At 35.0% G+C, this 21,847-nt stretch overlaps 1 protein-coding gene across 1 annotated transcript in view; it reads left to right on the top strand.

Moving 5' to 3' along the window:
* Window positions 1-21,847, top strand: part of MCM6 (minichromosome maintenance complex component 6) — a 51,264-nt gene that overhangs the window by 15,695 nt on the left and 13,722 nt on the right. Inside the window, exons 4-13 of the mRNA XM_054562701.1 lie at window positions 376-625; window positions 2,175-2,340; window positions 2,622-2,767; window positions 4,005-4,155; window positions 6,284-6,425; window positions 14,545-14,686; window positions 15,173-15,280; window positions 16,940-17,095; window positions 19,298-19,426; window positions 20,818-20,979. Coding sequence (XP_054418676.1) covers window positions 376-625; window positions 2,175-2,340; window positions 2,622-2,767; window positions 4,005-4,155; window positions 6,284-6,425; window positions 14,545-14,686; window positions 15,173-15,280; window positions 16,940-17,095; window positions 19,298-19,426; window positions 20,818-20,979 — 1,552 coding nt within the window. The remainder of the gene's footprint in view (window positions 1-375; window positions 626-2,174; window positions 2,341-2,621; window positions 2,768-4,004; window positions 4,156-6,283; window positions 6,426-14,544; window positions 14,687-15,172; window positions 15,281-16,939; window positions 17,096-19,297; window positions 19,427-20,817; window positions 20,980-21,847) is intronic.

The following is a 21,847-nucleotide window of genomic DNA, read 5'->3' as shown; positions in this document are numbered from 1 at the left end:
AGTGGTAGAAATTTTTGTCAGTTTAAGTGGCATAAATTGTAAAGAGTTTTCTTCTTTAGCAGCTATTGAAAGGATTAATTTACTGGAAGAAATTGAAGTGACACTTTGAAAACTTAAATTACTGAAATTACAAAGTTTTACCAAGTTATTTAATATAAAATTGGTTTGTGAAGTAAAGGAAGTGTTTCTGAACTTCTGAGTCTAATATTTTTTCCCATGATAACTTTACTGTGAAAATGATATATGCTTATTTAGAAATTGTAGATAAGCAAAAAAAAATTTGCTTATAAAGCAAAAATGAGATCATCGTGCTTTATAATTATTTTATTTCTTTGATGTTTTTTATTCACCAATGGGACATCTGTCTTTAAACAGAATTCGAGAACTCACCTCATCCAGAATTGGTTTGCTCACTCGCATCAGTGGGCAGGTGGTACGGACTCACCCAGTTCACCCAGAGCTTGTGAGTGGAACTTTCCTGTGCTTGGACTGTCAGACGGTGATCAAGGATGTAGAGCAGCAGTTCAAATACACACAGCCAAACATCTGCCGAAATCCAGTGTGTGCCAACAGAAGGAGATTCCTGCTAGATACAAATAAATCAAGATTTGTTGATTTTCAAAAGGTATTTATTAACTTCTGTTTAGGTCAGATACAGTCTGTGCTAATAATTCACTTCTAGGCACCTGTAATTACTGAAAGCTTATATAGATAATGCTAAACTCTGTTTTTTTTTAAGATCATCAAATGTGGCTACAGATTTAAGCCAAAAAGTCTTAATGCCAATCTCAGTTATCAGAATATAAATGTGTTATAACCTTTAATAACTTGGATTGAAAGCTCCTTCAGACTGTGACAAAATATACTTGTTAAAGAATAAATGGTAACAATTATTATTAAGTAGAGTTAAAACTTTTAAGAACTAGAGGCTTGTTGGTGTAAGAGTTCAAGTAGGGAATTCAGAGAGAAAAGGCATGAATAATAGGACGGGTACAAATGCACATGTTTGTCAATAGCAATGAGTATTACCATGACTGAAGTAGAGGGCCTAAAGTGCAGATTATCTGAGAGGTGATTTGGTATGAGGTATGGAAGTACTTGGAGCCTTAACTCTCAGATTGAGAGGTTTGGATCTATCTTGATAAATAAGGGAAGTATTATTTTAGGGGATACAAATTTTTCTTTTTTAAAGGAAGATTAATGAAATAGTGGCTTGTAGTACTTAACAAGAGGCTAATAATTAGGCAGTTGTAGTTACCTGGGCAATAGTTGGATGGTGGCAGTAAGAATGAAGGGGTGGGATGGGGTGGTGCCTTAAATCTCTACAGGACTTAGTAACTCTGGGTCATGCAGAGACGAAAAGTTGCAACAGTTCAAGCATTACAGCATGGAAGAATGACAACTAGACTAAAATAATAAATATTTAATTCAATTTTTAGTCCTTACTTAGATTTCTTATATTAATATGATACTTAGTTTACAGGAAGGACATACTCTACCAACAGCTTTGGGGAGGAAATGCTTTATATTTGAAAAAGAACATGATGTGGCAACCCCATACAAACTATGAATAGATTGGGTCTTAGTTTGAAGGGGAAAAAAATAAAAAACATCTGTAATAAAGAACATTCTTGACAACTGGGGAAATTTGAAAGTGGGCTAGATAACAGACATGGAAGTAAATGTTATTTAATTCTCTTGGTGTGATAATGGTATTGGTTAAGTAGGAGGTTGTTTTTATTCTTTGGAGATGAATGCTTAAATATTTAGAAGCAAGTTGATAGTTACAATTTTTTTCAAATAATATAGTAAAAATGTGTCTCTAAGTAATGTTAACAGTTGCATTGAGATGGAGGGTATAAATTATGTGAAATTTTTCATAAAATTTTTCTGGAAGTTTAGAAGAAGATGGAACACAGAACAGATATGTACATAGTCAAACTGAACAAAGAGAAAAAAGAGAATGTATTTTTAATAGAAGTGAAGATTTTAAATAGATATCTTTTACAAAATTGAAAGGAGCTTTAGGGTAGAGAATTTTATGATCAGTGTTGGCAGAGGTCTAAAGTCTGCAGTCAGATAGTTTAGAATATGTCAATATTTATGGTATTTAATTTAGATTGTGTGGCATTTAAATAAGATCCCTTATTCTTGACTCTTTATCTTTGTTATAGGTTCGTATTCAAGAGACTCAAGCTGAGCTTCCTCGAGGAAGTATCCCACGCAGTTTAGAAGTGATCTTGAGGGCCGAAGCTGTGGAGTCAGCTCAAGCTGGTGACAAGTGTGACTTTACAGGAACACTGATTGTTGTGCCTGATGTCTCCAAGCTTAGCACTCCAGGTTGGTAATCTGAGGCTTAAATTTAACAAATTCTATTACTTGAATTGCAGAGTATCTACAGTAGCTTTTTGTATCTTCTTTGTCTTATTTTTGGCTGCCAATCAGAAGGTAAATAAGAAAGTATGAGAATAAAGACAAATTGACTTTGCTGCAAAAGGTACTGGTCTGAAAAAATCAGCCTAAATGAAATCTTCAGATATATAGGTTTTGTTTATTTGATCAATTTTGACTCTAAGCACCTTCAGTGTTTGAGCTATGAAACTGCTTATTCAATCTTTCAGGAGCACGTGCAGAAACTAATTCTCGTGTCAGTGGTGTTGACGGATATGAGACAGAAGGCATTCGAGGACTCCGTGCCCTTGGTGTTAGGGACCTTTCATACAGGCTGGTCTTTCTTGCCTGTTGTGTTGCACCAACCAATCCAAGGGTGAGTCTGCTTAATGGAATGGCAAACCTTGAGAGAGACCTCCCCTAAGGCTGCCACAAAATTAATAGGTTTCTGAAATATCTGAGTTATCTAGTCAATGTTAAAGGTATGGGGTTGTTGAGATTTGACTTTTTTAGTTTTGAAATCAAATCTTTTCATGTCTCTTTCTGACAAGGAAAAGTCTTCTTGTTTTCATAAGTAAGAGCTCATTGCTTTAAGAGCACTGGTACAAATTATCCACATTGAGAGGGCAGTTGTTTTTTAATTATCATGGTTCCTCTCTCGTTCTCCTTCAGTACTCTGGGAAGTAAAGTAAATTGCTTCTGAGAGGGATGGACCCCTGGTGTTATAGTTGTTCAGAACTTAATTTTGTGTCCTGAATAGGAAAGCCTGAATGAGATCTTTAGATATATATATAGATTTCGTTTATTTGAGCATTTTGTACTTTCTCCAGGAGCATGAAAAAGGAACCATGGAAATTAAAAACCAAAAATCCCCACCATGGATAATTTGTATCAATGTTCTTAAAGCAATGAACTCTTACATACAAAAACAAGACTTCCTTGCTTTGGAGAAAGAGATGTGAACGTAACAGAGGGTCGAGTGAAAGTATATTCACAGTTACGAGTACATGTAACACAGTTTATTCTTGTATTTATTAATTATTGTATTTTTCCATACTATCAACTGTAAACCTACTTTCCCCCCACCCTGTATTCTGTCATTTCATTTTCATCTTCATATCATTGACTAGCATTTTATTATGGCTCATCACTTGACCATTCAGATTTATTTAGCTAGCAATACAAAACAGTGACAGTAGCTTTTTTTGTTGTTTTTAATTCACAGAACAAACAACGAACTCTTCAGGTTCTTGATTTACTTAGGCCTTACTAGTTTGGGGATATTTTTGTATTTTAATCCTCACCCAAGAATATGCCTGTTGATTTGAGAGAGAAACATTGATGTGAGAGAAAAACATCCATCAGCTGCCTCCTGTACATGCCCTGACTGGGAATTGAACCTTCAGTCTTTGGTGTACGGGACGATGCTCCAACCAAATGAGCCACCTGGCCAGGGCTGGGGAAATTTTTTTTTTTAAACCTTTATAGTCAACAGATTCTGAAGTTGACCTCCCAGACTATATTTTGTCTGTAATGAAGTTTCTTCTCTTTCACATTATTTTGATTTTGCCTGTTTCTGTACTAATATTTTTCCTTTCTTCTCCATCTTTCAGTTTGGAGGGAAAGAGCTCCGAGATGAGGAACAGACAGCTGAGAGCATTAAGAACCAAATGACTGTGAAGGAATGGGAGAAAGTGTTTGAAATGAGTCAAGATAAAAATCTGTACCACAATCTTTGTACCAGCTTATTTCCTACAATACATGGTACGAATTCTATCCATATGTGGTATAAACTTGAAATCCAAGATAACCATTAGAAAACAGCAACATATGATTTCTTAAAATAGATCATGAATGTTTCTTAGTAGGTTTGGAAGGGATCTTTTTAAGTCATTTATAAAAGAACAAATACACAATACCACTTAAAATGAGGTACTTAAATTAGGAAAATTCATGGAGACAGAAAGGAAGGAGATTACCTATGGGAGAGGAATGGGGAATTACTATTTCATGAATAGAGTTTTTGTTGGGGATGAAGAAAAGCTCTAGAAATTGGTAGAGATGATGGTTATAAAACATAGTGAATGTACTTAATTCCACTGAAATGTATACTTAAAAATGGTTGAAATGAGGAAAAATGGTTGAAATGGTAAATTATGTATGGTTTACCACAATTTTTTTAAAAAGAAAAAATGTTCATTTCATCTTCTTTTTCTGGCTTTAGGACAGAACTGCACTTAAGTATACTTCAGTATGCTAGTTTAGTATCTTTTAATTTTTCAGAACTAGAGATTTCTTGATATTTCTTGGTTACATGTACCTTTGGTGGCTTCTTCATGTTTTCTTGGCTCTTGGTTGCCAGCTGCTCACTATCATTAAAATCCTCTTGTGTGTTGAAGAATGTGACTAAATTTTCAGGCTTCATGCTTTACCCCTTTTTTTTTATGTCTCCATCCTCAATTGGAGTTAGGGCAAGAACTCAAGATAATGGATTTTTCTCTTAGGTATATATTTTTTAATCATTTACAATTAACTTTTTTTCCCTATCTAAATACTTGGTAAGTGAACTGACGTTTTTTATGTGAATAATCTTTTATGGATTTTAGAGTGTCCTGCTTTCTAGCAAATTGGGTCAAAATTTTTATGCTTTTCCTATAAATTGCTGTGTAACAAATTAACCCAATCATAGTGGTTTAAAACAACAAACATTATCTCATACAGCCTGCGGGTCAGGAATTGAGAGATGCTTACCTGGGTGGTCCTGGCACAGTCTTTTCCTTAGGTTGCGGCCAAGAATCAGCTGGGGCTGCAGTCATCTGAAGGCTTTGCTAGGCTGGAACTTCTACTTATGGGGGGGCTCACTTACATGGCCTACCTGTTGGTGTTGGTTGTTAGTTGGAAGCCTCAGTTCCTTGCCACACAAATCTCTTCCACAGGGCTCTTTGAGTATCCTCATATCACATCAACTGGCTTCCTTTCCAGAGTGTGTGATCCAAGAGAGCAAAGTGAGGAGGAAGCAAAATGCTTCGCAGGAACTAGTCTCATAAGTTACATACCTTCGCTTGCACATATGTTGTTTGTTAGAAGCAAGTCATTAAGTCTAGCCATACTTAAGGAGAAGAGAATTAAACTCCATCTTGAAATGAAGAGTATCAAAGATTTGTGGGCTGTTTAACAAATCTCCAACACATTTCTTTTAGAGGTCATAAGTCAGAGAAGTTTTGTTTTTGGAGTGGGTTTTTTAATTTTCTACTTTTATGAAGTGGTTTTTGTAAGCGTTACTTTGTTGATGGAATTCACAGAAAGTCAAAATCATTAGCACAGAAAACCTTTTCAGAGCACATTTCTAAATATCCAGTGGTGTTTTTTTTAATGCATTTTATTATATTGGATTTATAAATAGTTCTTGGAAGCATCTATTAGTTCAGTTAGTATGTATTTATATTCAGCATTGGTCACTGTTGGTAATACCAAAGAAGTCACCCATGGACCATTTCTCAAATTGTTGATAGAAATGCAAGACATGCCATTAGAAAGAATTAGCGAATATGCTATGCTGTGGTGGACATAGTTTATTTGTGGGGAGAGATATTTGAGGACTACCACATAGAGAAAAGCTTTGTGTACAGTAGTAAGACTTGTGCACAAGAAAAGTCTCTTAGAAGGGTGAGCATTGGCATCTGTGGCACCAGCAGTATAGGAGATGACATTTGGACCGTATTTAGGTGACTAAGTTCACAGATCAATAATTAGATTAGAAGCCGAGTATTTTCACTTCAGTCTTATGCTTTGCTTCATCTTTATCTGCTCTTTTGATTGGTAACATGCTTTTGTAATATCCTGTGATAATTTTTAACCTCATGTTGAAAGATACCTTGGATTTTCATTTCAGGCAATGATGAAGTAAAACGGGGTGTCCTGCTCATGCTCTTTGGTGGTGTTCCAAAGACAACAGGGGAAGGAACCTCTCTTCGAGGGGACATAAATGTTTGCATTGTTGGTGATCCAAGTACAGCTAAGAGCCAGTTTCTCAAGTAAGTTTGCCTGAGGTAGTACAATAGGAAAAACAATGTGCATAATTCCCAGCTCTCTGTACTACCAAGAATGCAGTCAGTGTGCTGTTACTAGAGCAACAGTATAATAATGACTGTGTTCAATATATAACTCACTTAGATTAAATACACCTTAATTTGTTTAATAAAATATAGCAACATTTTACAGTTTTTTGGAATAGGCAAAAATTGCCTATAATCCCATTCCCACATAGAACTCTTTTAATCTTTGTGTAATGTCTTTGTATAATCTTTGAATACATAAATATGTACTTTCAGGATTATAAGTCACAGTATACATATTTTTAATTTTAATATACCCTACATATTTTTCATCTTCTTTAGTTTCACAACTGTTTTTTGTTATGTACTATAACATCATTTTCCTAGCCTGTCATAGTTTATTTTAATGATTATAGATACCGATACAGTCAACGCCATGATGTGTACACAGTTTTTCTTGTTGTTGTTTGGGTAAATTCCAACTATAGGATTGGAATACAAACTTTAAAGTTCTTAAACAAGACACACTTTCCAAAGGGAGTGCTATGAGCAGGAGACATTTTTGCTAATCTTATCAAATACTTGCTTATTTTTAACTTTTTAGGAAACTTAGAGGTCAAAATGATAGCAACCTGTTTTTGAGCACTTCCTATGTTTTTGGTGCTTTAAATATGTATATGTTATATCTTCTTTCTTAAATTTTTTATTGTTATTCTATTACAGTTGTCCCATTTTTCCCCCTTTGCCTCTGTCCCCCCAGGCCACTGCCCCGCTCCCGCAGTCAATCCCCACACCATTGTCCATGTCCATGGATAATTCATGCATGTTTTTTGGCTAGTCCCTTCCCCTTCCTTCCACCATTATCCCTTTCCCCATCCCCTCTGGTTGCTGTCATTCTGTCCCATGTTTCCATGCCTCTGATTCTATTTTGCTTGTTAGTTTATTTTTGTTAATTAGATTCCTCTTATAGTTGAGATCATATGGTATTTGTCTTTAACCAACTGGTTTATTTCACTTAGCATAATACTCTCCAGTTCTATCCATGCTGTTGCAAAAAGTAGGAGTTCCTTCTTTCTGCTGCATAGTATTCCATTGTGTAAATGTACTACAGGTTTTTGACCCACTCATTTCCTGATGGGCACTTGGACTGTTTCCAGCATTTAGCTATTATAAATAGCACTACTATGAACATAGGGGTGCGTAAGTTCTTTTGAATTAGTGTTTCAGGATTCTTAGGATATATTCTCAGCAGAGGAATCACTGGGTCAAAAGGCACTTCCATTTTTAGTTTTTTTGAGGAAATTCCCTACTGTTTTTCACAGAGGCTACACCAGTCTGCATTCCCACAACAGTGCACTTAGGTTCCCTTTTCTCCACATCCTGGCCAGCACTTGTTGTTTGTTGCTTTATTAACGATGGCCATTCTGACCTGTAATAGCTCATCATGGTTAATTTGCATCTCTGATGGCTAATGATGTTGAGCATCTTTTCATATGCCTATGGGCCATCTGTGTGCCCTCCTTCGAGAAGTGTCTATTCAAGTCCTTTGCCCATTTTTTAATTGGATTGTTTGTCTTCCTGGTGTTGAGTAATATGAGTTCAAACCCTTGTTTGATGTATCATTGGCAAATATGTTCTCTCATGTGGTCGGTTGGGTTCCCTTTTCATTTTGATGATGGTTTCTTTAGCTGTGCAGAAACTTTTTAATTTGATGTAGTCCCATTTGTTTATTTTTTCCTTTATTTCCCTTGCCCTAGGAAATACATTGGCAAAAATATTGCTGCATAGGATATCTGAAATTTCACTGCCTTTGTTTTCCTCTAGGACTTTTGTAGTGTCACGATTTATATTTAAGTCTTTTATCCATTCTGAGTTTATTCTGGTGTATGGTGTAAGTTGGTAGGTCTAGCTTCATTATTTTGCATGTACCAGTCCAGTTCTCCCACCACCATTTATTGAAGAGGCTATTTTTATTGCATTGTATGCTCATGCCCCTTTAGTCAAATATTAATTGATCACAGAGACTGACTCTATTTCTGGACTCTCTGTTTTGTTCCATTGATCTATGTGTCAGTTCTTATGCCAGTATCAGACTGTGTTGGTTACAGTGGCCTTATAATATAGTTTGATATCAGGTATTGTGATCCCTCCTTCTTTGTTATTCTTTCTCAGAATTGCTGAGGCTATTCAGGGTTCTTTTCTGGTTCCATATACATTTTTGAGATATTTGTTCTAGATCTCTGAAATATGCCATTGGTATTTTAATAGGGATTTTGTTGACTATAAATTGCTTTGGGTAGTATGGACATTTTGATGATGATAATTCTTCCAGTCCACAAACACAGTATATGCTTCCATTTATCTGCAGCTCCCTTAATTTCTTTCTTCAGTGTTCTATGGTTTTCCAAGTATAGGTCTTTAACCTCCTTGACTAAGTTTATTCCTAGGTACCATATTTTGCCATGTGTAATGCCCTCCTATATATAATGCACACCCACAGTTTTGGCCCAAACTTTCAGGAAAAAAATCTTTTGTTTTAATTTTATAATTCTGTTTTTTATTTATATTATAAGGGATATTAGCATTTACTTTTGAATATATTATGGTACAGGAAATTTTGCATAACAAATAATTACAAAACACAAGAAAAGATATAAGGTATTACAGGTACTACCCATGTATAATGCACATCCTTATTTTTTCCTCAGAAATCTGGGTGAAAAGGTGAGCATTATACATGGCAAAGTACGGTACTTTATTTTTCTTGTTTCTATAGTAAATGGGATTTTTTTCCTAGTTTCTCTTTCCGGTATTTCATTGTTGCTGTACAAAAATGCCCTCAACTTCTGAATATTGTACTTTGTATCCTGCTATTTTTCCAAATTCACTTACTAAGTCAAATAGTTTTTGGTGGAAACTATAGGATTTTTCTATGTACACTATTGTGTCATCTGCAAATAATGGCAATTCTATTTCCTCCTTTACAATTTGGATGCCTTTTATTTCTTTTCCTCGTCTGGTCACTGTGGCTAGAACTTCCAACACTATGTTTAAGAGTGGGTAGAGTAGACACCCTTATTTTATTACCAATCTTAATAGGAAAGCTTTTAGTTTTTGCCTATTGAATATGATGTTGGCTGTAGGTTTCTCAAATATGAGCCTTTATTATGTTGAGGTGTGCTCCCTCTCACTTTGCTGAATGTTTTTATCACAGATGGGTACTGGATTTTATCAAATGCTTTTTCAACATCTATTGATATGATCATGTGATTTTTTTCCCCCTTCATTTTGTTTATGTGATGTATTGCATTTATTGGTTTGTGAATATTGTGCCATCCTTGCCTCCCTAGGGTGAATCCCACTTGATCATGGTGTATGATCTTCTTAATACATGGCTGGATCCAGTTTGCCAATATTTTGTTGAGGATTTTAGCAACTGTGTTCATCAGAGATACTGGCCTATAGTTTTCTTTCTTTGTTGTTTCTTTACCTGGCTTTGGAATTAAGATAATACTGACCTCATTAAATGAGTTTGGGAGTTTTCCCTCTTCTTGAATTTTTTGGAATAGTTTGAGAAAGATAGGAGTTAATTCTTCTCTTAATGTTTGGTAAAATTCGCCTGTGAAGCCATCCTGTCCAGGGCTTTTGTGTGCCTGGAGTTTTTTGATTACTGCTTCAGTATCAGTAGTTGCTATTCATCTATTCAGGCTTTCTGCTGCTTCTTGATTCAGTTTTGGAATATTGTACATTTCTAGAAATTTGTCCAATTTGCCTAGGTTTCCAGTTTTTTGGCATATGTTGTTCATAGTAATTTCTTACGGTTGTTGTATTTCTGTGGTATCGGTTGTAGCTTCTCTTTCATTTCTGACTTTACTTATTTGGACCCTCTCTCTTTTTTTCTTGATGAGTTTGGTTAAAGGTTTGTCAATTTTGTTTATCTTTTTAAAAAATCAGCTACTAGACTCACTCATCCTCCAAATTGTTTTTTTAGTCTCTTCTGCTCTGATCTTGATTATTTCCACTGATTTTGATAATTTCCTTCCTTCTACTTGCTCTGGGCTTTGATGGTGGTTGTTCATCTAGTTCTTGTAGATGTAGAGATAGGTTTTTTATTTGAAATTTTTCGATCTTCTTTTGGTAGGCCTGTATTGCTATTAACTTCCCTCTGAGGACTTCCTTCTCTGTGTCCCATAGGTTTTAGACTATTGTGTGTTCATTTTCATTTTTTTCCAGAAACTTTTTGATTTCTTTCTTGATCTCATTGTTACCCCATTCATTTTTTGATAACATGTTATTCAGTCTCCATGTATTGGAGTGTTTTTGAGTTTATTACTTCAGGATGGTTTCTGGTTTCAAGCCATTGTGATCCGAGAAGATGCTTGATATGATTTCAGTTTTCTTGAGTTTGTTGAGGCTTGTTTGTGATCTGTTTTAGAAAATGTTCGATGTACATTTGAAAAAAATGTGTACTTTGCTTCTTTGGGGTGAAAGTTTCAGTGTATATCAAGTCATTTTGATGTAGTATGTCATTCAGTGCCACAATATCCTTGTCGATACTTTGTTTGGAAGATCTATCCATTGTTGACAGTGAGGTGTTAAAATCCCCTACGATGACTGTCGCTGTCTATATCCTTCTGGAAGCCTTCCAAGATTTTCCTTATGTATGTAAGTGCTCCTGTGTTAGGTGCATATATGCTTACAAGAGCATATATGGTGGGCTACTCCTTTAAGTATTATGTAGTGACCTTCTTTGTTTCTTGTTACGGCCTTTGATTTGAAGTCTGTTTTGTCTGGTATAAGTATTGCTACCCCAGCTTTTTATTCATATCCATGTGCTTGGAATACTTTTTCCATCCCTTCACTTTCAACATGTGTGGATCTTTTGTTCTGATGTGAGTCTCTTGTAGGCAGTGTATGTGCAGGACATGTTTTCTTACTCATTCAGCTACTCTGTGTCTTTTGATTGGAACATTTAGTCCATTTACATTTAAGGTTATTATTGGCAGGTACTTACTCATTGCCATTTTTTCCCTTTGTACCTGTTACCTGTGTTCCTCCCCACCTCCTCTGTTTCTTCATCTTCTTAAAGCAGTTCCTTTAGCATCTCTTGCAATGCTGTTTGATGGAGATGTGCTCTTTTAGCATTTTTCATCTGGGTGTGTATATAATGTCTTATCCTAGTAGCACCCAGGCAGGTATGTAATACTCTCTTTTTTCAGGGAGGCAAACAAAACTTCTCTGAGCCTTAGTAACTTGCCCATTTTCTCATAGCTGACCAGTGCCACTAAGCCATGAGTATTAGAACTCAGATGTATACTGTACAGGATGGGGCTAAAGTAGGTTTATGGTTGTTTGTATGGGAAAAATAATAAATAATGTAAGTATAAACTGTTTCATGAACTCACAAGTGTAAACCTGCAGTTGCCCCACACTGTATATCAAGATGCCTTTCTTTCATTTGTTTGGGAAATTTGTAGCATGGTATTATTCTGGACCATAAAACATTTTTAGTTGAAGTTTTATAATTAAATATTTTAAGTAAATCAGGGACTGAGTTCTAGATTTGAAGATAATAATCTTGTATTAAAAGGAATTCTTTTCTGCTCTTCAGTTTCTCTGCTCCCACCTCCCACATCCCCCACCACCAGCACCATCACAAAAAGATGTACTACAGCATTGCCTCTGGTGACAGTATTGTATTGTACATGACTGTCTCAGAAATAGCCTTGTTAGCCTGGTGGGTTTTTTACCATCTTTATTGCAATATAATTTACATATTATAGAATTTGCTCCTTGTAAGTATACAATTCAGTACCTTTGGTATATTCGCAGTTGTACAGCCGTAATTAAAGTAAGTTTAGAACATTTTCATCCCCCACAAAAGAAATGTTAAAACCACTCATCATCACTCTTCATTCTCCCCCTGCTCATAGGCAATCCCTAACCTATTTTAGTGTCTATCTGGACATTTCATTTAAATGGAATTATATACTATGCGATCCTTTGTGACTGACTGGTTTCTTCCACTTCACATAATGTTTTTTGAGATTCAGCAATAATGGACTATGCATCAGTACTTTTATTTTTATTTATTGTCTGATACATATCATAAATGTATATACTACATTATTCATTGATCAGTTCGTGGACATTTGGGTTGTTTCTGCGTTGGCTTTTATGAACAGTGATACTATAAAAAGTTCAGTGGCATTAAGTGCATTCAAGCTGTGCAGCCATTACCAACATCTATCTTCAGAACTTTTTCATCTGCTCAAACTGAAACGCTACTCCCATTAAACATTAACTGTTTATGTACCCCTCTCTCCATCCCCTAGCAACCACCATTCTACTTTCTGTCCCTGAATTTGATTATCCTTGGTCCCTCACAGAAGTGGAACCATACAATATTTGTCCTTTTGTGACTGGTTCATTTCACTGAGCATAATATATTCAAGAGTCATCCATGTTGTAGAAAGTCTCAGAATTTCCTTTCTTTTTAAGACTGAATTGTATGGATTTATCACATTTTGTTTATCCATTCATTCATCAATGGACATTTGGGTTGTTTCTACCTTTGGGCTATTGTGAGTAATGCTACTATGAACATTGGTGGGCAACTATCTGATTCTTTGGGATAATTTTAGCTCTTAAATTTAGGTTCTTGATAGAGTTTGAGCTCATTTTTTAATATGGTATAAATTAAGGGTCCAGCTTTATTCTTTTGCATATAGATATCCTGTTGTCCCAACATCAAGATGATTCTTTTACCCCATTGAATTGTATTGGTACCCTTGTCAAAAATCAGTTGACCGTAAATGTGAGGGTTTATATCTGAACTCTCTAGTATATTTTATTAATCTCTATCCTTAGGCCAGCACTACACCATTTTGATTATTCTAGCTTTGTAGTAAGTTTTAAAATCAGGAAATGTGAGTTGTCCAACTGTTTATCCAGATTGTTTTGGCTATTCTGGTTCCCTCAAGTTTCCACATGAATTTTAGGATCAGCTTGTCAGTTCCCACAAAGAAGCGAGTTGTAATATTAAGAGGGATTGCATTTGAGGTCAATATTGACTTTGACTTTTTAAAATAGTAAGTCTTCTGATCAATGAACATGGAATATCTTTACATTATTTAGGGCTTCTTTAATTTCTTTGAACATAGTTTTATAGTTTTCAGGGTAAAAGCTTGCTCTTTGTTAAACCTGTTCCTAAGTGTTTTATAATTTTTTTGATGCTATTGTCAGTGGAACTGTTTTTTTATTTTTATTTTTGGTTTATTGCACATGTATAGAAATAAAATTATTGATCATTTATCTCACAACCTTGCAAGAACTCATTTATTAGTTTTAATGTTTTAGTGGATTCCATAGGATTTTCTATCTCTACTATCGTGTTATCTGCAAATAGTGATAGTTGTTCTTTCAGACTGGGGTGCCTTTCTCTTTTTCTTGTTTGTTTGCACTGGCTACATCTTTGAATATAATGTGAAACAGAAGTGGTAGAGTAAACATTCCTGATCTTAGGGGGAAAGCATTCAGCTGTTAACCTTTAAGAATGATGTTAGCTGTGTGTGTTTATAGATGTCCTTTATCAGGTTGAGGGAAAGTCTCTTCTATTCCTAGTTTGTTGAGTTTTTATCATGAAGATGTGTTGGATTTTATCATTTTTTTCTGCATCTATTAAAATGGTTCTTATCCTTTATCAGTAATGACATATTACTGATGTTCAGCTATTAAACCAGCCTTGTATTTTTACAATAAATCTCACATCTAGTTTTGTCTTATTTTTTAAGGGCAAGACCATCTAATAGATCCTTATTGCTAAACTGTTATTAAAACTTGTAAGGTTGATGTTTTTATCATGTATGAACTTCATCTTGCATTTGATAGCAATGGATTTAAATCTATTTAAAAGGCCAAAGGAGAAAATCTTTATATTCAGCTTATAGCATATATCTATGGGTTGCTTATGCCTAATGCCTTTATCAGATTTTTTTAGAGACATTTATATTCTTAATTTATATAAATGCTATCAGGTGATATTCCTGGAAAGGATGCTTTGTAGTCACATATTAATGACTATGATAACCTTAAACAGGCACGTGGAGGAGTTCAGCCCCAGAGCTGTCTACACCAGTGGCAAAGCATCTAGTGCTGCTGGCTTAACAGCAGCTGTTGTGAGAGATGAAGAATCTCATGAGTTTGTCATTGAAGCTGGAGCTTTGATGCTGGCTGATAATGTAAGAATATTTGACACTTTTGATTAGAGAAATCAGACTACTTCCTACCCTATGAGTAAAGGCCTATAAGTTTATAGTTTTAAAATGTCCGTTAAAAAGGGCATTTTTAGTAAATAATCTGTATTTGACAGTGATTAATTAGATCTGTAAATTTCACCTTTCACTTCTGCAGCTAAAAATCAATGCTGAAGTGGCCCAGAATATCTTGACCCTGAGATTTACACAAGGTTTTTATGTTGCGTAAAAATGCAATAAATGTATGTCTTTAGTCATATTCTTAATTTAAAATGAGTCAAAAGCATATAGTTCCTTTTGGCTCTGGAATTTATTGTACTATCTTAATCTAATACAGGGAATTAAGATTGCTTACATACCTATCATAGAGTTGTATGGAGAATATTAAGAGGTTTCTGGTGCAAACTTTGAGTTGACTTTCCATTTGACACCTAAACAGCAGTTTCTCATGCTAGATTTGTTTGGTTACAGGGTGTCTGTTGTATTGATGAATTTGATAAGATGGATGTACGGGATCAAGTGGCTATTCACGAAGCTATGGAACAGCAGACCATCTCCATCACTAAAGCAGGAGTGAAGGTATGTGTGTCTACTTCTGTTCCACTGCACCATGCCTTGTAGATTAATGTAGCTCTAGAGACATTCACCTGGATAAAATGCATTCTTTCAACATGAAATGCTGTCCATTGAAGTGGAAAACAGCCCTGAGGATTACTAATCCAAATTATAGGTGCTCTTTAGGGTGTTGTGAAAATGTGTTGCTGACAGAAATTAAAGGGTACGGGTGAAATTTTAGCATTTCACTTCTCAAAATTTGCACAAAACTTCTATATTTTTTGATAAAGCATGTTTTCAATTATAACAAAAATAATCTACAGACTATTTAAGTGAAAATAATATTTAAGTACAGTCATGTGTCACATATTGACGTTTTGGTCAGGGATGGACCGCATATATGATAGTGGTCCCATGAGATTATAATGGAGCTGAAAATTTCCTATCATCTAGTGACGTCTTAATTCATCATAATATATTATTAGCACAATACATTACTCATGTGTTTGTGGTGAGGCAGGTATAAACAGACCTACTGTGCTGCCACTTGTATACAGTATAGCACAGACAATAATGTATAGTACATAATATTTGATAATGATAAATGACTGTTAATGACTTTTTATTTATTATACTACACTTTTTATTGTTAGAGTGTTCTCTTTCTACTTATAAAAAAAGTTTGCTGTAAATCAGGGTGCCATGTTAAATAGGTAGCAGTCGCATACATCTGTGTTTACCACATCTCTTGATTGCATCATTTTTTCTTGTGCTTGATTGAAGCTCATGTTTGATTCAGTTGAGCCTAGGACAGTTGGCTGTGCTGTATAGCCTAGGTGTGTAGTAGACTATAACATGTAGGTTTGTGTAAGTGCACTCTGTGATCTTCACACAACCATGAAATTGCCTAACAACTTGTTTCTCAGAGCCTATCCCTGTTAAGCAACACATGACTGTACAGTATTGGGACCAACATTAGAGAGAAATCAAACTATTTAAATAAAGTAATACATTCAAATAGTTAAGGGAAATTTAAGCAGTACACTAAAATATAAAAAAGAGAAATCTTCCTCTGCAACTCCCAACATTAATAAATACTCAAATACCTGCTGAATTTATGCCCAGTTTAGAAATATTTTATATATATATGTGTGTGTGTGTATATATATATATATATATATATATGCATAATATATACAGCTTTGTTCCTTGCTCATTTAATGTCATAATTTTATTTTGGCAATCTTTCTAAACACATATTAGATCCACTTTGTTTTTGGGATTGTTTTTTAAAATTACTGCATGATTTTCAATTGTGTGTACCCCAAATAGACTCCTACAGAGTGACATTTGGGTCATATCCATTCCAGCCTTTTGATTACAAACAATATTGTAAACATCTTTGAACACACACCTTCCTGTACCTAACTGCAAGATAAAATCCTCAGAGGAAGTTGCTGGCTTAAAGGGTGTGCAAAGCCTCTCTCCATCATCATATGGTAGTGCTTGTGTGCTGTATGTTATTAGACTTTAATTTTAATGATTCAGTAGCTGAAAAATGATATCTTAATATTTTGATTAGCATTTAGTTAATTGTGAGAGAGAGTAAGCATTTCGTCATATGTTTATTGGCCATTCCAGGTGTCTTTTTAAGCCTACCACAGTTCTTTCTTGTATTTTCAGGCTACTCTGAATGCCAGGACATCCATTTTGGCAGCAGCAAATCCAGTCGGTGGACACTATGACAGATCAAAGTCACTGAAACAGAATATAAATTTGTCAGCTCCCATCATGTCCCGATTTGATCTCTTCTTTATACTTGTGGATGAATGTAATGAGGTAACCAACATGAGCTGTCACTCTTTGCTTCCTTTGTTATTTCCAGTTTGAGTGATTGAGAGACAGGCTTGAATATACATTCCTGAACAGATGGTGCTTCTATCTGCACTGACCTTTAATTTCTCTCAGAGTGACACAGGATTGGGCAAAGGTTTATTAAGGAATTGAAAATAAAATCACTTGAATTTCTGGTTCCACTTAATTGTGTTGAAGAATATCTAGTTTTTTGTTTTTGCTACTGTTTTTTAATTTTTAGAAGAAAAAGAGAACATATTACAGTTAATTTCCAACCATACTCTTTAATATTTTTGTAAGAATTTTATGTTATGTTGGAGTTTGGGTATTTTTTTGTTTGTTTTTAGTAAGCTTGGAAAAAATTGGAATACCAGAGAAATTTCTTTTTTCCCTCCAAATCAGGGGTCATTAGTTTCCCTATATCTTCTCATAAAGTTTGTGTATATCACTTTTTTCTCCTAATTATGGAACAGTTTGAAGATTGAGTGTAAAGTGCTGAGTTTACTTAGATTCTAACATGTTACTTACTAGAGTTTTTATACTTAAATATTTAACAGTATTGCACAGCTCACATGTACATATAATTACTGTACAAAATGACTTTTTTTAAAATGACAGTCTATAGAAGCTAATATTGTTGGCTATACTGTTAATTACTGAGCATGGAGGTCATGTATTGCATAACACATACCTCCTATTTATAGCAAAACTTTCCTATCTAAATAAAAGCTGCCTTCCATAAAGTGAGTATTGGCAGGATTTTTGTTTTTTATGTTTTTCTTTGTTTTTTCCTTTAGAAATCTATATGAATATTTACATATATTTCTGGTTGCACATAATCCATTAAATTAGTTTTTAAACTTTTTGTTTAAGATTATTTATTTATTTACTTTTAGACAGAGGAGAAGGGAGGGAGAAAGAGAGAGAGAGAGAGAAATATCAATGTGTGGTTGCTTCTTGCATGCCCCCTGCTGGGGATCTGGCCCACAACCCAGGCATGTGCCCTGACTGGGAATTGAACCTGTAACCCTTTGGTTCACAGGCCAGCTCTCAATCCACTGAGCCACATCAGCCAGGGAAGTTTTTGAACTCTTTACTTGGAAATAATTTCAAATTTACAGAAAAGTTGCAAGAAACAGAACAGTGCATATGACACCCATATACCCTTCCTTTTTTCCATTGACATATTAACATCCTGCTCCATTTAGTGTACCATTTATTTTCTTTACATCTGCATAGTTTTTTCTGTACCATTTTTGAGTAAACTGCTTTTTTTAATGATATTTTTCTCAATGTTAATAATTCTGTGATAATTATCTTCCTATGTTAACAAGTGGCAATATGATAGAGTGGCTAGGAGCACAGACTCTGAAGCTGGACTGCTCAAATCCTGGCTCCATTACTTAGTGTGGTATTGGACCAGTTATTTAACCTCTCTGGGCCTCAGTTTACTCATTTGTAAACTAGGGATAATAGCTACCTCCTTAATAAGGTGTTTGTGAAGGTTGCATAAGTTCATGCTCTAGACGCACTTCAGGCAATAGTGCCTGTCATATACTAAGGGTCATAGAAGTCACAGTTCTGCCATTGTTATTAAAGTCAGTTAATTCCTTCAGGAATATTCTTGGAGTGGGGCAAAGGGAAACATTTAAACTTGGTTTTCTTTATTTATTTTTATTATTGTTGTTCAGCCACAGTTGTCTCCATTTTCCCTCCACCACTCTCTCCCGCTCCACCCACCCCTACCTCCCACCCTCACTCCTGCCCCGCTTTGGCTTTGTCCATGCATCTTTCATACATGTTCCTTGACAACCCTTCTTCTTTCCCCCATTATCCCCTCCCCACTCCCCTCTGGTTACTGTCAGTTTGTTCTTTATTTCCATGTCTCTGGTTATATTTTGCTTGCTTGTTTGTTTTGTTAATTAGGTGCCACTTACAGATGAGATAATATGGTATTTGTCTTTTACTTCCTGGCTTATTTCACATAGCATAATGCTCTAAACTTGGTTTTAAATGAAACTGGTACCACTTTCCTCAGGAACTTTGTACCTGTAAAGTGCATGTTTCAGTGTCATGTTAGAGCTTGTTTTTAACTATAAGTAATTTCTTAATGCCTAGTATAGTCTGGAGTGGATATTGCTATGGTTGATCAAAGTGATTTTTTTCTCTTTTTTTGCTTTAAATTAGGTTACAGATTATGCTATTGCCAGGCGTATAGTAGACTTGCATTCAAGAATTGAGGATTCGATTGATCGTGTCTATTCCCTTGATGATATCAGAAGGTATCTTCTCTTTGCAAGGCAGTTTAAACCAAAGGTAACCTGCTCTTTTTTTACTGGAATAGAGCATAATGGATATATTAAAGTGGCATTTAGACAAAGGGATGATATGGAAAAAACTGAACCTGTACTTGTTCGGGGGGTTTTTAAAGGTATTTTTATTTACTTGTTTTGGGTTTTTGGTTTTGTTATGTTGTGTTTTTTTTAAACCAGTTTGCTTCTTCAGATAGTTGAGTAGAGGGCATTTTAAAAATATCTGAACAATTCTATTTCTTTTCCCTGTTAGGTGCTAAAAATAAACAATTTCTTATAAGTGAAGAGTTTTGAATAACCAAATAAAGTAGGACATCCTTTTATTTCAACCATTCCTAAGAATCTTAAAACTCTGTATGTGTTTAAATCAGTAGTTACTGAATGCTCTCAATTCTTTCTCTAAGGAAAATCTTGGATTCCTCTAGGTAATTGTGAATGAACATGATTGTTGTTTTACAGTAATTAATACAGTTCATTGGATTGAATCTACACTGGATCCAGGGTACTTACCTGGACATTTATTTTTAAAGTAAACTTCCATTTAAAAATAAATAAATAAAACAAAATAAATCTTCATAATGCATCTGTTTTATTTGGCATTTTCCTAAAATGAAATAGGAAAAGAAAAAAAATTTTTCTTCTGGTTGATTCGAAGTTTTTACACACTATTGTCTGCCTTGACTTTCAGGAGTTATTTTTAGATTTTAACTCCTCATCACTTTCACTTAATTATCCACAATACTATTGGGATTGACTCTCACTGTCCCAAAAGAAGCTTTGTGAGTCATTTAAAACTAAGAGTTAAGGGTCACTTTAAGTGTGAAGAGGCAGTTGTTCTCTGACTGAATATGGTCCCTCAATAACCTTGGCATGCTTCGTTCACATGCTGAGTTTGTTGCTCTGAAAAATCAAGGATTCTTTGGTATACCTCACTTTGTTATTGTTGTTATTCAAATAATGAGGTTTACTGAAATAGCTGGCATATAATATACATGTGTATTGACTTCTTTTTTTCTTTAAGATAGCATTAATTAATTTACTGAGTCTCAAGAATAGCCTGAGCATTAATTTCTTCAATGAGCTCTGGCATCTTGAGTAAAAAGGCATTACATCCTATCCCATTGCTTCAGTTTGTTACATATCTTTTAGAAATGGTCACTTGCTTAAATACCAGCCCTTTTGCCTTCCTGTTCATAAAATTAGTACATGGAATTCACAGGCCTCTTTAGTATTAGTTTCTGTTGAAAGGCATTTTAGTGTTAATTCCTTGTAATTGGCTTCAAAGTTTTGGCTTTCTCAGTTCCACAAAGTGTCTCTACCTGGAACGCTCTTAAACCTATGTTTAACACAGCTCCCATCAAGTAGAAATATTCTAACTTCAGTGATCTCAAACAGATTTCCAGAGAGTCAGAGGATTTCATTGTGGAACAGTATAAGCGTCTCCGCCAGAGGGATGGTTCTGGAGTAGCCAAGTCTTCATGGAGGATTACAGTGCGACAGCTAGAGAGCATGATCCGTCTCTCTGAAGCAATGGCTCGAATGCACTGCTGTGATGAGGTATCAAAGTTACTTTAACATAATGAGTGGGAAGAGAAATTGATTTGTTGGCTTATAAACATGTTTTTAACTTTGGTTTGCTACGTACTGGCATTTGCTACAGATTTATTTTTATATAACTGTTGGGTGCTCGTAGGATGCTTGACCTTGATATTTCTCCCTTGAAAAAGGTTTCTGTCAAGCATTTATTGAATGTGGTTAGATTAATAGTAATGAGGTAATCATGTCATAGATTATAGAATATCTATAGAGGTAAGTTATTGTTAATGGTATTCATTCAAAAAAAATTTGTTTAAACTCTACGATGCACTAGACCTCTGGGCTGGAAATTCAGATATAATACTGTGGCCTCTCACCTCAAAGGGAACTCTCCTCCTTTGATTTGTATAGTGTATGGTTATTAAAGTATTCTTTGAGCCCTGGGTTCTACAGGTACATGTCAATGGGTATTTAGGGAGTAAATGGGGAGTAGTATGGAAGGGCATTCAAGCTGTCACATCTGCTTTAAGCAAAGCCACCCTGCTTTTACTATCTTTATACATTAGAGAATGTAAGATTTTTTTTTTTTTTCCATTTTGATGTTTCCTGAAATGAGTTTCATTGAACTGACATGTGTCTTGGGAAATCTTTAATAGATGTTTCTTTCTCTCTCTCTCTCTCTCTCTCCCCCTCTCCCCACCCCCCGCTCCCTCCCTCTAAATAGGTAGCAAATTCACATGATAGGAAAATAAACAAACATACATTTATGTATAAACAAATATATTTTTTGAATGAAATTGAGCATTTTTGCATATATTTAAGTCATTTTTATCTTCTTTTATGATTGTATTCTTTGTCCATTTTTTATGTATTTTTTTTACTAGAAAGG

Source organism: Pteronotus mesoamericanus, unplaced genomic scaffold, assembly GCF_021234165.1.
Source record: "Pteronotus mesoamericanus isolate MK-2021 breed Mesoamerican mustached bat unplaced genomic scaffold, CSHL_Meso_final scaffold_651, whole genome shotgun sequence".
NCBI lineage: Eukaryota > Metazoa > Chordata > Mammalia > Chiroptera > Mormoopidae > Pteronotus > Pteronotus mesoamericanus.
Note: the sequence above shows the minus strand (reverse complement) of the source record. Positions and strands in the feature narration are given on the sequence as shown.